At 35.3% G+C, this 13331-nt stretch overlaps 1 protein-coding gene across 2 annotated transcripts in view; it reads right to left on the bottom strand.

The window, feature by feature from the left end:
* Positions 1-8357: 8357 nt before the first annotated feature.
* Positions 8358-13331, bottom strand: part of LOC137237381 (uncharacterized) — a 617434-nt gene continuing 612460 nt past the window's right edge. Inside the window, exons 3-4 of one of the 2 annotated variants that reach the window (XR_010948928.1) lie at positions 10393-10550; positions 8358-10314 (exon numbers count right to left, since the gene is read on the bottom strand). Coding sequence is in view for 1 of the 2 variants with exons in the window: in XM_067760951.1 (XP_067617052.1) it covers positions 10502-10550 (49 nt within the window). In the remaining variant the exon portion in view is untranslated. Of the gene's footprint in view, positions 10551-13331 lie in introns of both variants that reach the window. The other variant, XM_067760951.1, reaches the window with a different exon arrangement.

Here is a 13331-nt window from a genome sequence, read left to right on the forward strand (position 1 = left end):
GGCTTCAACCGATTTCGCCCATTTTCACAGAAAACAGTTATCGTCATAGAATCTATGTCCCTACGAAGTTTCACAAGGATTGGTAAATTTTTGTTCGACTTATGGCATTAAAAGTATTCTAGACGAATTAAATATAAAAGGGCGGAGTTACGCCCATTGTGAAATTTTTTTTTGCCTTTGTATTTTGTTGCACCATATCATTACTGGAGTCGAATGTTGACATAATTTACTTTTAGACTGCAAAGATATTAAATTTTTTGTTAAAATTTGACTTACAAAAAAAAATTTTTTTTAAAGTGGGCGTGTTCGTCATCCGATTTCGCTGGTTTTTATTTAGCACACATATAGTAATAGGAGCAACGCGCCTACCAAATTTCATCATGATATCTTCAACGAATGCCAAATTACAGCTTGTAAAACTTTTAAATTACCTTCTTTTAAAAGTGGGCGGTGCCACGCCCATTGTCCAAAATTTTTCTAATTTTATATTTTGCGTCATAAGGTCAACGCACCTACCAAGTTTCATCGCTTTATCCGTTTTTGGTAATGAATTATCGCACTTTTTCGGTTCTTCGAAATTTTCGATATCCAAAAAGTGGGCGTGCTTGTTGTCCGATTTCGTTCATTTTAAATCGCGATCTGAGATGAGCACCCAGGAACCTACATACCAAATTTCATAGATACCTCAAAATTTACTCAAGTTATCGTGTTTACAGACGGACGGACGGACGGACATGGCTAAATGAATTTCTTTTTCACCCAGATCATTTTGATATATAGAAGTCTATATCTATCTCGATTAGTTTATGCCGTTACGGATTATCGTTATGCGAACAAAGTTAATATACTCTGTGAGCTCTGCATCGATATTCATTTCACACAACCAACTTGGGTCTAACCGTGACCCACCTCAACATTGTGGCCTTATCCATCTTTGTCACTGCTCTGTATGTCTGTTTGAGTGTGTGTATGTATGTACCCTGAAATGATTACTTAAACCCAATTAATGCGGATCTAAATAAATATGTAAGTGAACAGCATTGTTATGCTCATATGTGGATAATGTTGATATATTTAGGGTTTTAAATGTTAACGAAGAAGGTGCCAGAATCTTTAAATTTCAACAAAAAGCACTATCTAAAAGCTCAAAAAAAAGTTTATAAAAAAAATAAAAAGCGCGATATACCTTCCGATTTGCGTCGCACTCCTTCTTAATTTTTCCTACAAATTGGCAGGACGGAACCTACAAGGCAGATGAGTTTTCACTGTGAAGCTTTCAATGGCAGAAGTTTGCTCGGAGTGTTTGACAAATCATTGCCGAAGCGCGACCCCTCTTAGAAAATTTTTTTTTCTAATTCTGTTTCTTTATCCGGGAGTTTAACACAGGCGGAGCGCGCTACCACCACACCACGTCAGCTAGGGTGGATTGTACTTCAGACATATTGGGGCTTGCTTTCACTCCTCCTTTTGTAAAATGGACGTGGCAGCGCCCACTTGTGATAAAATAAATTTTACAAATATTATTAATAATAAATCAAAACTCGTTAAACCTATCGTAGCAAAATTCGGCAGAGAGTTTGCCTTTACTATAAGGAAATCTTTAACGACAAATTTACGAAATCAGTAAAAGACCACGCCCACTTTTATAAAAATGATTTTTAAATGGGTCGTGGACGAATAAAATAAGCTAAATCTTTGCAAAAAAGAGCTTTATATCAATGGTAATTCATTTCCCAAGTGGATTTATAATAAATAGGAAAAACTTCAAATTTAAATAATGGGCGTGGCGCAGCCCCTTTTAAGCAATTTTCTATATTTCGGGAGCCATAACTCGAGGAAAAATTAGTTCATAATAGAACCATATTTATATGTACTATTGTGCAGCCTTGTAACACTATTAAGCACACAAAACAAACAACAACAGCATTTCAAGTGTAGAGCTGGGTATGTAATGTTCGTTTCACCCGAAATTAGACTTCCTTACTTGTTTTTTATATATTTTTTTTTCCTTTTTAATTTCTTGAATTTTTTTAATAGTTTTTCATTGCATTGAACACTTAACTTCAATTTTTATTTCGTTTTCTTCCCTTTCTGTTATAACCAACATCTTTTGTTAACATTTTTAATTTTCGCATTCACTTTCTTTACTTCATCTCCTTTTTCTATCTATTCTCTTTTTCCTGTTTAGTTTATTTTTCTCAAAATTTAACTTTGTCTTCACCCTCAAAATTCATTCGCTAACTTTATCCCCATCTTCTTTTTCATTTTAAACTTCATTTTCGTCTCAATATCTAGTTCACCTCGTCCTCTTCCTTTTTCTCCTTCACCTCCTTTTCCTTCTTTTTCTCTTTCTCCTTCGCCTCCTCCCTTTATTTCCCCTTTTTCTTTCTTCGTTTGCGTCTCCTGCTGTTTCTCCTTCTTTTGCTTCTTCATCTTCATCTCCATTTTAATCTTTATCTTTATATTCATCTTCATCTTCGTCCTTATCTACGCCTTCATCTTCCACTGTGTCTTCATTTTCCTCTTTATTTTCATCTTCATCTTTAGCTTCATCTTCATCGTGATCTCCATCTTCGTCTTTATCTTCATTTTCATCTTCACCTTCATTCTTAGCTTGATCTCCCATTATCTTCTGCATTTTTATATTAATATTTGCCTCACCTTTTCCTTTTCTCTTCCTTTTTGTCCTTCTCCCTTACCACGTTTTCGTTCGTTTTTTTCTCTTCTCTTTTCTTTTTCTTTCCTCTTTGGTCTCCTTCTCCGTCTCCTCATCCTGCTCACTCATCTTTAGTTTCATCTCCATCTTAATCTTCATCTTCGTCCGTATCTTCGTCTTCTTGTGCGTCCTCATCTTCAACTTCCTCTTCATTTTTATGTCCATCTTCAACTGTGTCCTCATCTGGATCTCCGTCTTCATATTCATTTTCAGCTTTACCGTCATCTTTGGCTTGATCTCCACTTCGCTTTTCCGTCTCCTCCCCCTGCCCTTTCTCCTTCTTCCAGTCCTTCATCTTCATTTTCATCTTAATCTTTATATCCATTTCCTGCTCCATTTTGACCTTATTATTTAATTCACCTTGTCTTTCTCTTCCTCATTCCCCTTCACCTAGTTTTCCTTCTTTTTATACTCAGTTGAGCAGAGCTCACAGAGTATATTAACTTTGACTGGATAATGGTTGGTTGTACAGGTATAAAGGAATCGAGATAGATATAGACTTCCATATATCAAAATCATCAGTATCGAAAAAAAAATTGATTGAGCCATGTCCGTCCGACGAACGATATCGGACTATAACAACGCCCACTTTTTCGATATCGAAAATTTCGAAAAATCGAAAAAGTGCGATAATTCATTACCAAAGACGGATAAAGCGATGAAACTTGGTAGGTGAGTTGAACTTATGACGCAGAATAGAAAATTACTAAAATTTTGGACAATGGGCGTGGCACCGCCAACTTTTAAAAGAAGGTAATTTAGAAGTTTTGCAAGCTGTTATTTGGCAGCCGTTGAAGATGAATATGATGAAATTTGGCAGGAACGTTACTCCTACTACTATATGTATGCTTAATAAAAATCAGCAAAAACGGAGAACGACCATGCCCACTTTACAAAAAAGATTTTTTTAAAGTCAAATTTAAAAAAAGTTAATATCTTTACAGTATATAAGTAAATTATGCCAACATTCAACTCCAGTAATGATATGGTGCAACAAAATACAAAAATGAAAAAAAAATTTCAAAGTGGGCGTGGATCCGCCCTTTTTCATTTAATTTGTCTAGCATACTTTTAATGCCATAAGTCGAACAAAAATTTACCAATCCTTGTGAAATTTGGTAGGGGCTTAGATTCTAGGACGATAACTATTTTCTGTAAAAAAGGGCGAAATCGATTGAAGCTACGCCCAGTTTTTATACACAGTCGACCGTCTGTCCTTCCGCTCGGCCGTTAACACGATAACTTGAGCAAAAATCGATATATCTTTACTAAACTCAGTTCACTATCTGAACTCACTTTGTACTGGTATGAAAAATGGCCGAAATCCAACTATAACCACGCCCACTTTTTCGATTTCGAAAATTACGAAAAATGAAAAAAAAAATGAATGGATGAATGGTGAAACATGGTAATTGGGTTGGTTTATTGACGCAAAATATAACTTTAAAAAAAAACTTTGTAAAATGGTTGTGACACCTACCATACTTAGTAGAAGAAAATGAAAAAGTTCTGCAGGGCGAAACCAAAAGCCCTTGGAATCTTGGCAGGAATACTGTTCGTGGTTCTACATATATAAATAAATTAGCGGTACCCGACAGATGATGGTCTGGGTCACCCTGGTCACATTTTTGTCGATATCTCGAAAACGCCTTCACATATACAATTACCACCACTCCCTTTTAACACCCTCATTAATACCTTTAATGTGATACCCATATCGTACAAACACGTTATAGAGTCACCCCAGGTCCACCTTTGTCCACCTTGTACTAACCTATAGAACTAGGGCCACTCCCTTTTAAAATACTCACTAACACCTTTCATTTGATACCCGTATCGTACAAACAAATTCTAGAGTCACCCCTGGTCCACCTTTATGGCGATATCTCGAAAAGGCGTCCACCCATAGAACTGAGGCCCACGCCCTTTTAAAATACGCATTAACACCTTTCATTAGATACCCATATCGTACAAACAAATTCTAGAGTCACCCCTGGTCCACCTTTATGGCGATATCTCGAAAAGGCGTCCACCTATAGAACTAAGGCCCACTCCCTTTTAAAATACTCATTAACACCTTTCATTTGATACCCATATCGTACAAACAAATTCTAGAGTCACCCCGGGTCCACCTTTGTCCACCTTGTACTAACCTATAGAACTAACGCCCACTCCCTTTTAAAATACTCATTTACACCTTTCATTTGATACCCATATCGTACAAACAAATTCTAGAGTCAGCCCTGGCCCACCTTTATGGCGATATCCCTAAATGGCGTCCACCTATAGAACTATGGCCCACTCCCTGTTAATATACTCATTAACACCTTCCATTTGATACACATGTCATACAAACACATTCCAGGGTTACCCTAGGTTCATTTTCCCACATGGTGATTTTCCCTTATTTTGTCTCCATAGCTCTCAACTGAGTATCTAATGTTCGGTTACACCCGAACTTAGCCTTCCTTACTTGTTTTCTCCTTCGTCTTCTAAATTTCTTTCCGCTTTGCCTTCTTCGCCTCCGCCTTCTACTCCTTCTCGTTCTTCTGCTCCTTCATCTTCATATTCATTTTCACTTTAATCTTCATCTTCAGCTTCATCATCGTCCGTATCTTTATCTTCATCTTTTTTTGCATCTTCATCGTCGTCTCAGAAAAAATTTGTTATTGAAATTATTTGTAATCATTTTTCAAGCTAATGGTCACTGAAATAAAAAGACTTGTAAAATCAACCGAAACACGGGTCAATTCAACTGAAATTTCTGTTAATTTGAATCCATCGCAACAAGATGTTGAATCAACTGCGCACAAATCGTTCATTCGTAATTGACCGTTTTAGTAGTCAAATGAACAAAAAAAGTTGTTGCGACAGCTTTGTACGAAAGTACATATGTTGCCATATAAATAAATAAATGTAAGGCGCGATAACCTGCGAAGAGATCTAAGGCCGAGCTTCTCTTCCAATTTCCGTCTCGCTCCTCTTGATTTTATTTTTCCTGCAAATTGGCCGGATTTTATTCCGACTCTGAACAGCATCTGCAAGGCAGATGCGTTTTCACTGAGAGCTTTTCATGGCAGAAATACACTCGGAGCGCTTGCCAAACACTGCCGAGGGGCGAGCCCGCTTAGAAAATTTTTCTTCTAATTAAAAACCTTATTTCTAAAACTTTGATGTTGCTTTGCCCGGGCTGCGAACCCAGGGCTTACGGTGTGGCAAGCGGAGAACGCTACCATCACACCACGGTGGCACTTACTAACCGAACGTCAATTTGACTTACATCAAATATGCTGCCACACATTAAACATTATACACTTTCTTATTTTGTTTTATTAAACGCACTTTCACCAAATTTTATATTTCATAATTTAATTAATTTATAGTTTTGAACTTCGCTTTGCAAATAGAAATGAAAATAGTAGCCACAAAACTGATTCTCGATTCTTTCAGTTGCAGCTCAGCTCATTCTCAATTTCTTCTCTCGCACGTAGTTGCCTCACTTGATTGTTTCGAACAAAACTTGTATAAATGTTTGACATAACATTTTAAATATAGAACTTGTAAGTTATAGAAAAGTAAAGAATCAAATCGCTAGAAGGTAATTTTTCACTGGAGTAAATTTACATGTAATTGGCAAGTTTAATTTTCGTAACACTTTAAGTTGAAACGATTCCAAAAAAACACAAACTTTTATGTTGTCGGAAACATTAAAAAATGATATTTTTATTATCTTATTAAATTCGTTCACGTGAGTAAAAATTTGTAAAAACTTAAACAAAAGGTTACTAACTTTGGGAAAATCCTATTCGTCCAAACAAAACTTTTGCAACAAGAGGGCGCAATTTTGCATTTCGCTTGGAGGAGAAGTTGCAAAATTGCACCTGATAAATAGGTGTGCCGGTATATCAAAATTTTTTGCACAGTAAATTCAAAAAAGGATTTTTCGTTTTGTATTGATAACTGAAAAACTAGTTTTTCGTTGTGTTCCCATTTTGGGTGTTTTTTCGATTTGATAGTTTTCTTATTTTGGTATTTTTTTTTTTTTTTTGAACAAGTGGCACCATCGTCATAAGTACAAAGTAGAGAGCGTAGTGAGCGTAAAATTCTCTTTGAAATGTGCTCATGTATTGATCGCTGTTGAAATGTCCAGTGCGATCAGTTGTGTTAACAGAAAAATCAGTTAGATTGATCAGGAATCTGTCAATTTTACAGAATTTTGTTAGCTTAAGAGCGACAATTTCTCTTCTGTTGAAATAACTAAACTAATTTGTTCGTTTGACAAATAACTCGGTCGAATTAACCATAATTCGATCAATTTCACCATATCTGCGTTAAGTCCAGAACAACAGAACCGATTAGTTGATTTTACTAGCACCATTTTTTTCAGTGGTGAAGTTGCGTTTCTAATACCATGACAATTACATTTGTAAAATACTGCAATTGTTTAAAAAAAACTTTTGCTGATAATCCAAAATCAATTGCATTATGAGTTTCACGTACAAATATAAAGAACTCTTTGTAATTTGTTTGACTTCTTGCATTACCTTTTTTGGAAAAATATGCTGACTTCTATACAATTCCTTTCTGTTCATGCAAATAAAATTGCATTATTCGATTCCTGTCACGGTCGCCATGTAAGGTTCCATTTCTGGAACCTCTAGAAAATGATGAAATGTGTGCTTTGCACGCGCAACGCCCTTATATTAAAATGTCTTTTAAGTATTTCACACGTATTTATTATTTATTAACTTAGTTAATGTAATTCGATTTATTTAGTTTTCGTTTCTTGCGCCAATGTTCGTGTTGCATTTTGTGTTGTCCAAATTTTAATAATCAATCTGCCAGCCGAATTGCTCTGTTTCCAAGTTGTCCCAACACCTGTTGTCCGTTCACAGTAGACAACGGGTGTTGCAGCAATTTGGAAACAGGGTGACATTTTTATTATTTATTAAGGCTCCGTACACTAGTAACCAACTTTTATTTAATATTTTGGACTACTAACCAACTTTTATTTAAATGTTTTGAGCCTTGAAACAAATTTTTAATGTAGTCAGTGCTTATGCATACAATAGTAATTTAATTTGATTTCCATTATCAGTTAGGGGAAATATTATAAGTTTGATTTGAATAACACTAAATAAATTGAAGTTATTTCCTTTTTTTTAAAAAAAGGAACACTTGCAGTACAAAAAAAAAAATTCTATAAAGAACTACCCATTACTGAAAATTCAATTCAATTACCATTACCATAAAAATTGCACTGAAAATATACACAAATTTACTCATAAAAATATTTAGTTTAACTGTGGAAAAATATTTAAATTTTTTTATCGAAATTGAAATAGTAATGCATGTTGAATTGCATTATTAATTCAAATTTTTGTTGTTGCTCTTTCTTAGTGGTTAATTTAGTTAAGTAAAGTAATTTCGTTATTGTCGTGTTTCAGTTAGAAAAAACAATTGTAAAAGCAAAAGTCTCTTTTACTGGTAATTTAATTATGTTTGCATTACCAATAAATTTAAAAAATTTGTATTAAATCAAATTGCAATTCAAATATACTCAAAAATATTCCAAATGGGACTTAATTATTTAATTTAAAAAAAAAAAAAAATATATTTAATGTTTTTAATCGAAGTTGAACTGGTAATGCATATTAAATTGCATTATAAATTAAATGTTGTCGTTAATGCTGATTGTGATTATCAAAGCAATAAAATCTTACTGGTTGAAAAGGGGACGATTGTCGTTTTTTTCCAACATGATGTTTTGCCTTGCAGGTAATGTAAATCATCTTCATCTTACCGTTATATTTATTGAGTGCTCTCTTTCGCTTTTATCTTTGTTTTCTGCATGCTTGTAGGTTTAATTAATATCGTTCTTCTCCAATTGTTTCACCCGCATGTTTTTAGCACTTTTTTATTAAAAATTTCAACATTAAAAATTTTACAATTTATATTTAAGTCACTGCATCTGATAACCTCAAACTTAATTATTATTCTCATTTCTAGCTGCCCACTCCATTTCATTTCTTCTTCTTCTTTGATCATCAAATAGTTGATAGTGTTTTACCCACATATATCTCCTTCCCGCCATAGCTGCCCTATCTCTTACCATTAAAATTCTTTAAGTTTTTCTTTTTGTTGCAATTTCTCGACATTCTTTTTGGCATTGCATTAAATAAAATGTGTGTGTGTTTTGTTTTTTCTTTCTTTATAATCTGCTTGACTTTTATATTAAACAAGTGCAATGAGTGCTGGGCGCTTCCAGTTAACATAAGTGCTTTCCCCATTCACGTCACTTCTCACCCGCTTGCCGTCAAGCATTGTTTTTCATGATAGGTGCGAGTTTGAATGCTTTGCATATTTCTTGTTTCTGCTTTTTCTTGTTTTTTTCTTTTTTCTTTTTTTGGTATTTTGCTTGAGCTTTATGTTGAATATAAATATGTATAATTTGGTGGAAGTCGTACATTCTAAAATAGTTTAGTTACATACACACGTACATATATGTTTCATCTACCTTGACATGAATGTAATGATACTTGAATAAAATAAGATATTACACATGTTGTAACATCAGTTACATGTGTCGTAAATATTTTCTTTGAATTTGGCAATTAATTGTTTGAAAATTTCTTTTATTCTACTCTTAAAGAATTTTATTCTGTAACGGTTAAGATTCGGTTAAAGCACCCTTAAATATTTAGCTCGACACCCTTTTCTAGAAAAATATTTAAAAAATTTTGAAAGTGATATCGTCATCTTATATATAAATAGACAAGATTAAAAAATTTGCAAGCGTTTTCTGCTAAAGTATAATTCTAAGGTATACAAATTATATGTATTGATAGGAAAATTTGAGCTGCACTGTTATCCATAAATAAAAAAAATTTTAAAAATAATTTTAGCATAAAAAATTTAACATAAATGTCATACCACTACATATGCACTTATTCATACTATAGACACGCTGTGTGTGTGTACTTGCTTTTTGTGTACTATGCTGAATCATGAACATGGCCGAGGAGTTGCTTTGTGCAAAATAAAAATTAAACTAAAATACATAGTTGATCATGCATCAAGTCTATTTCTTTTCTTTCCTATGCTTTCCTTTCTTTTCCATTCTATTCTTTTATTTTCCTTTCCTTTGTTTTCTTTTCTTTGCTTTCCTTTCCTTTCATTTCCTTTGCTTTCCTTTCATTTTCTTTCCTTTCGTTTCCTTTCCTTTACTTTCCTTTCCTTTCGTTTCACTTCCTTTGCTTTCCTTTCCTTTCCTTTCCCTTCCTTTCCTTTCCCTTCCTTTCCTTTCCTTTCATTTCCTTTGCTTTCCTTTCCTTTCTTTTCCTTTCCACTCCTTTCCTTTCCTGTGGTTGAATTTCAACCACTGGGCGAACTCTAGTATGAAATAAAATTCGATTAGTTTTCAAGCACACTTCCCGCTTAAATGTATACATGTGATATCAATATTTAATACATAAATTGAAGCTATGCTCGTAAATTGAAGCTATGCACCTCTGTCAGAGGTGGGTGTTCCCCGCGTTGGGCGTACCTTGGCCCGCTCGAGTGGTATGGCCGACCTCCCATTGTCGTTGGCAAGTTACCTAGAAAAAGACAAAATAAAAGTACGCAAAAGTAATAATTCATATAGGCATGTTTTTAAGTTATGTATACTCGTATACCCGTAAGCTCGACATTCAAGTGGTCCCAACGCATGGCCCGCTGCGTCTCAAGGTCGGAACCATGTATGAGTGGGTGCCCTCCTCCTCACGCTATTGCCCATGTCGCCAGTCAACTGCTTTTTTTTGGTGTAAACAAATCGGGTCGCCCAAGCACTAGCCTGAAAATATATTTTGAATATTAAACAAATGAATTCAACAAATGATACAAATTTGGATCATTTAGCTAAAGTTATGAATGAACTACCAAGAACGTATATGGCAGACGATGCCGGCGTGTAGATGAGGACGCAATAAAATGCAGCGTCAAAGCGCTAGCTGACTCTAATACATTTTTTTGTTGTATCCAATTTTAGCATTCAAACCATGACGTGCCTTAGAGGGTGGTTGAATACAAATATGAGTATATGAGAACTCAAAGGAATTATTAACGCACAGGGTTTAGGGGGTTTCCCATTTTATCAATATAAAAGCGACATATTGGGTTTTCTTTATAAATTATAAATAATATATACAAAAATAACTAATTTCATTCACTTTACCAAACACAAACTGACGCACACCAGAGTTAATCCTCCCACCAATTGCCGTGTTACACCATCGGAAGTTTTCTGTGGATCTCGTCCTCAGGATGGTACTCCGGGTAGGTCATTATAAACGAAAAAAATCACTTTTGTTTTGGGTAATTATTGGTTTTTGTTATTATTTATTTATTTATTAAATGAATAATAGCAATAAAATTACTATTCTACATACAAAAAGGAGCGCTAGCTGCCAGGGCTTTCGGCTCGCTCTCTAATAAAATATGGTTTAATAAGCTAGATTTAAATTAAAAGAGATCTTATAGCTTGAAATAATATTGCAGCATATATTAATAATTGATATTAATAATGAGAATAATTTAATTGTGTGAAAAAAGGAAGTAAGATAATTAAACAGGTCAATACCAACTAAACCCTTCAGGGGTACCCACTCATTCCCACATAGAAGGAATGGAGATGGGGGAAATTCCCCGGAAGAGATTATTTGGCATTGGGGTGATAGTGTAATTCTAAACTAATAATTAATTTAAATAGTTTTCCTTATGTCAGCTCTGATCAAAAACTCTGCAATTTTTTCGATGTTGTCCTTCAGACAGATTTTAGCAACTCTGACGGGTTTCCGCTGTTAAATAACGATTCTCTAGTTTCTTTGAAGTATTCGCAGTTGTCTAGAAGATGTTTCGTTGTTAGAGGTGCTGTTTTACAGTATGGGCAGGGCATTGGCCTCCCTCCGTTAAGTAGGTGAGAATGTGTGGCAGTTGTATGTCCTATGCGGAGGCGAACAAAGGCAGTTATGTCGCCTGTACGACAATTTGATGGGTAAATGGCCCTAATGGCTGTGGGATTGATTTCGGCGTATTGGTGTTGAAAAGTGCTCCAGTCAGTGATTCTTTGGGAATTGTGATACTTATTTATAAGGTTCAAAATATCCTTTCTTATCATGTAATCAAAACCCAAGAGAGGTTGTTTGTGGGCGTCTTTAGCTTTTTGATCAGCCAGTTCATTTCCCTTAATGCCTGCGTGGCCCGGGACCCACATTATTTTTAGTTGTGCGTCGTTGCCGATAAGCAAATTGCGTATATCCGATATTAGGGCAGATTGGTTTGTAGTGTTCATAACGCTGGATATTGTGGACATGCTATCTGAGCAGATAATTGTTTTTTCTTTGGCTACGAGAGCTGATTTTAAAGCATTGTGGATGGCTGCCGCTTCAGCTGTAAAAACTGAGCAATAGGTTGGAAGTATTCCAGCCGAGATCGTGCTCCCGTCCGCGTGAGTAACGGCAAATGTAGTGTGCTCGGAGGATTTGGAGCCGTCGGTGTAAATGAATTTCCAGTCTTTTCGGAATGGGGCAGTGTACTCTATAAACAGGCGCTGGTATTCAGTGGAGCTTGTGCTCATTTTGGGAAATTTTTTTAACCATAACAAGAATGAAGAGTGCTTCAAATGCCAAGGGGGCGCTTTGCTAACAGGTTGAATTTGTGGCAAGGTTGTTATTCCTAATTCTCTGGCGTACTCTGTGCACCTAAATATAGCCGTTTTACGCTTTGGTGTCTTCTTAGCGGATGCCGTTATGACTGTAGCTTGATGTAGAAGACTATTTTTGCATGAAAATAACTTAGGTATCAGCCGCATTGTCGCGTATTTTACTCTTTCATTAATGCTTGGAAGGCCAGCTTCTGCTAGGATACAACGGATAGGTGATGTTGGAAAAGCCCGAATGCTCCTACGAACGGCCGCGTGGTATGTGGGGCACAGCATTTTGAGGTTAGTTTGTGAACAATTTCCGTATACTGGCAATCCATAATCGATTTTAGAAAGGATCAGAGCTCGCGTGATATTGATAAGAATTTCCGTGTGAATTAGACACCGTTTAGAAGATAAATACTTAACTATATTTAACCTGGCAGCTAAGCTTTTTTTTAAATATACACAATGTTCCTTAAATGTGAAGTTCTTGTCAAAGATTATACCTAGGAATCTTATGCTAGACTCATTTGTAATGTTGATATTATTATAAACTAGGTTTAGGCTATTACATTTGTGTTTTCTGCAAATGTGGAAGGTTCTGCACTTGTTAAGTGATAAGTTTGCTCCTGCACAGTGCGACCAGCTCGCAATATCTGACAAGATTGCATTAAAAATATTTTGTGCAGAATTTAAATTATTCAGCTTGGAAAAGACCAAAACGTCATCGGCGTACATGATATGCGAGACAGACTGATGTGCTGAAATAATTTGGCTTATTTCATCCAAAGCAGTAGTGAATAAAGTAACTGATAAGGGGGACCCTTGGGGTATTCCGTTATACAGATCGTGCACGTTTGAATAGGAATTGTTTACTTTTGTTTTGAATTTTCGATTCGATAAAAATGATTTTACAAAGTTGTAAAGCTTCGT

This window comes from Eurosta solidaginis, chromosome 1 (genome assembly GCF_040869045.1).
Source record: "Eurosta solidaginis isolate ZX-2024a chromosome 1, ASM4086904v1, whole genome shotgun sequence".
Taxonomy (NCBI): Eukaryota; Metazoa; Arthropoda; class Insecta; order Diptera; family Tephritidae; genus Eurosta; species Eurosta solidaginis.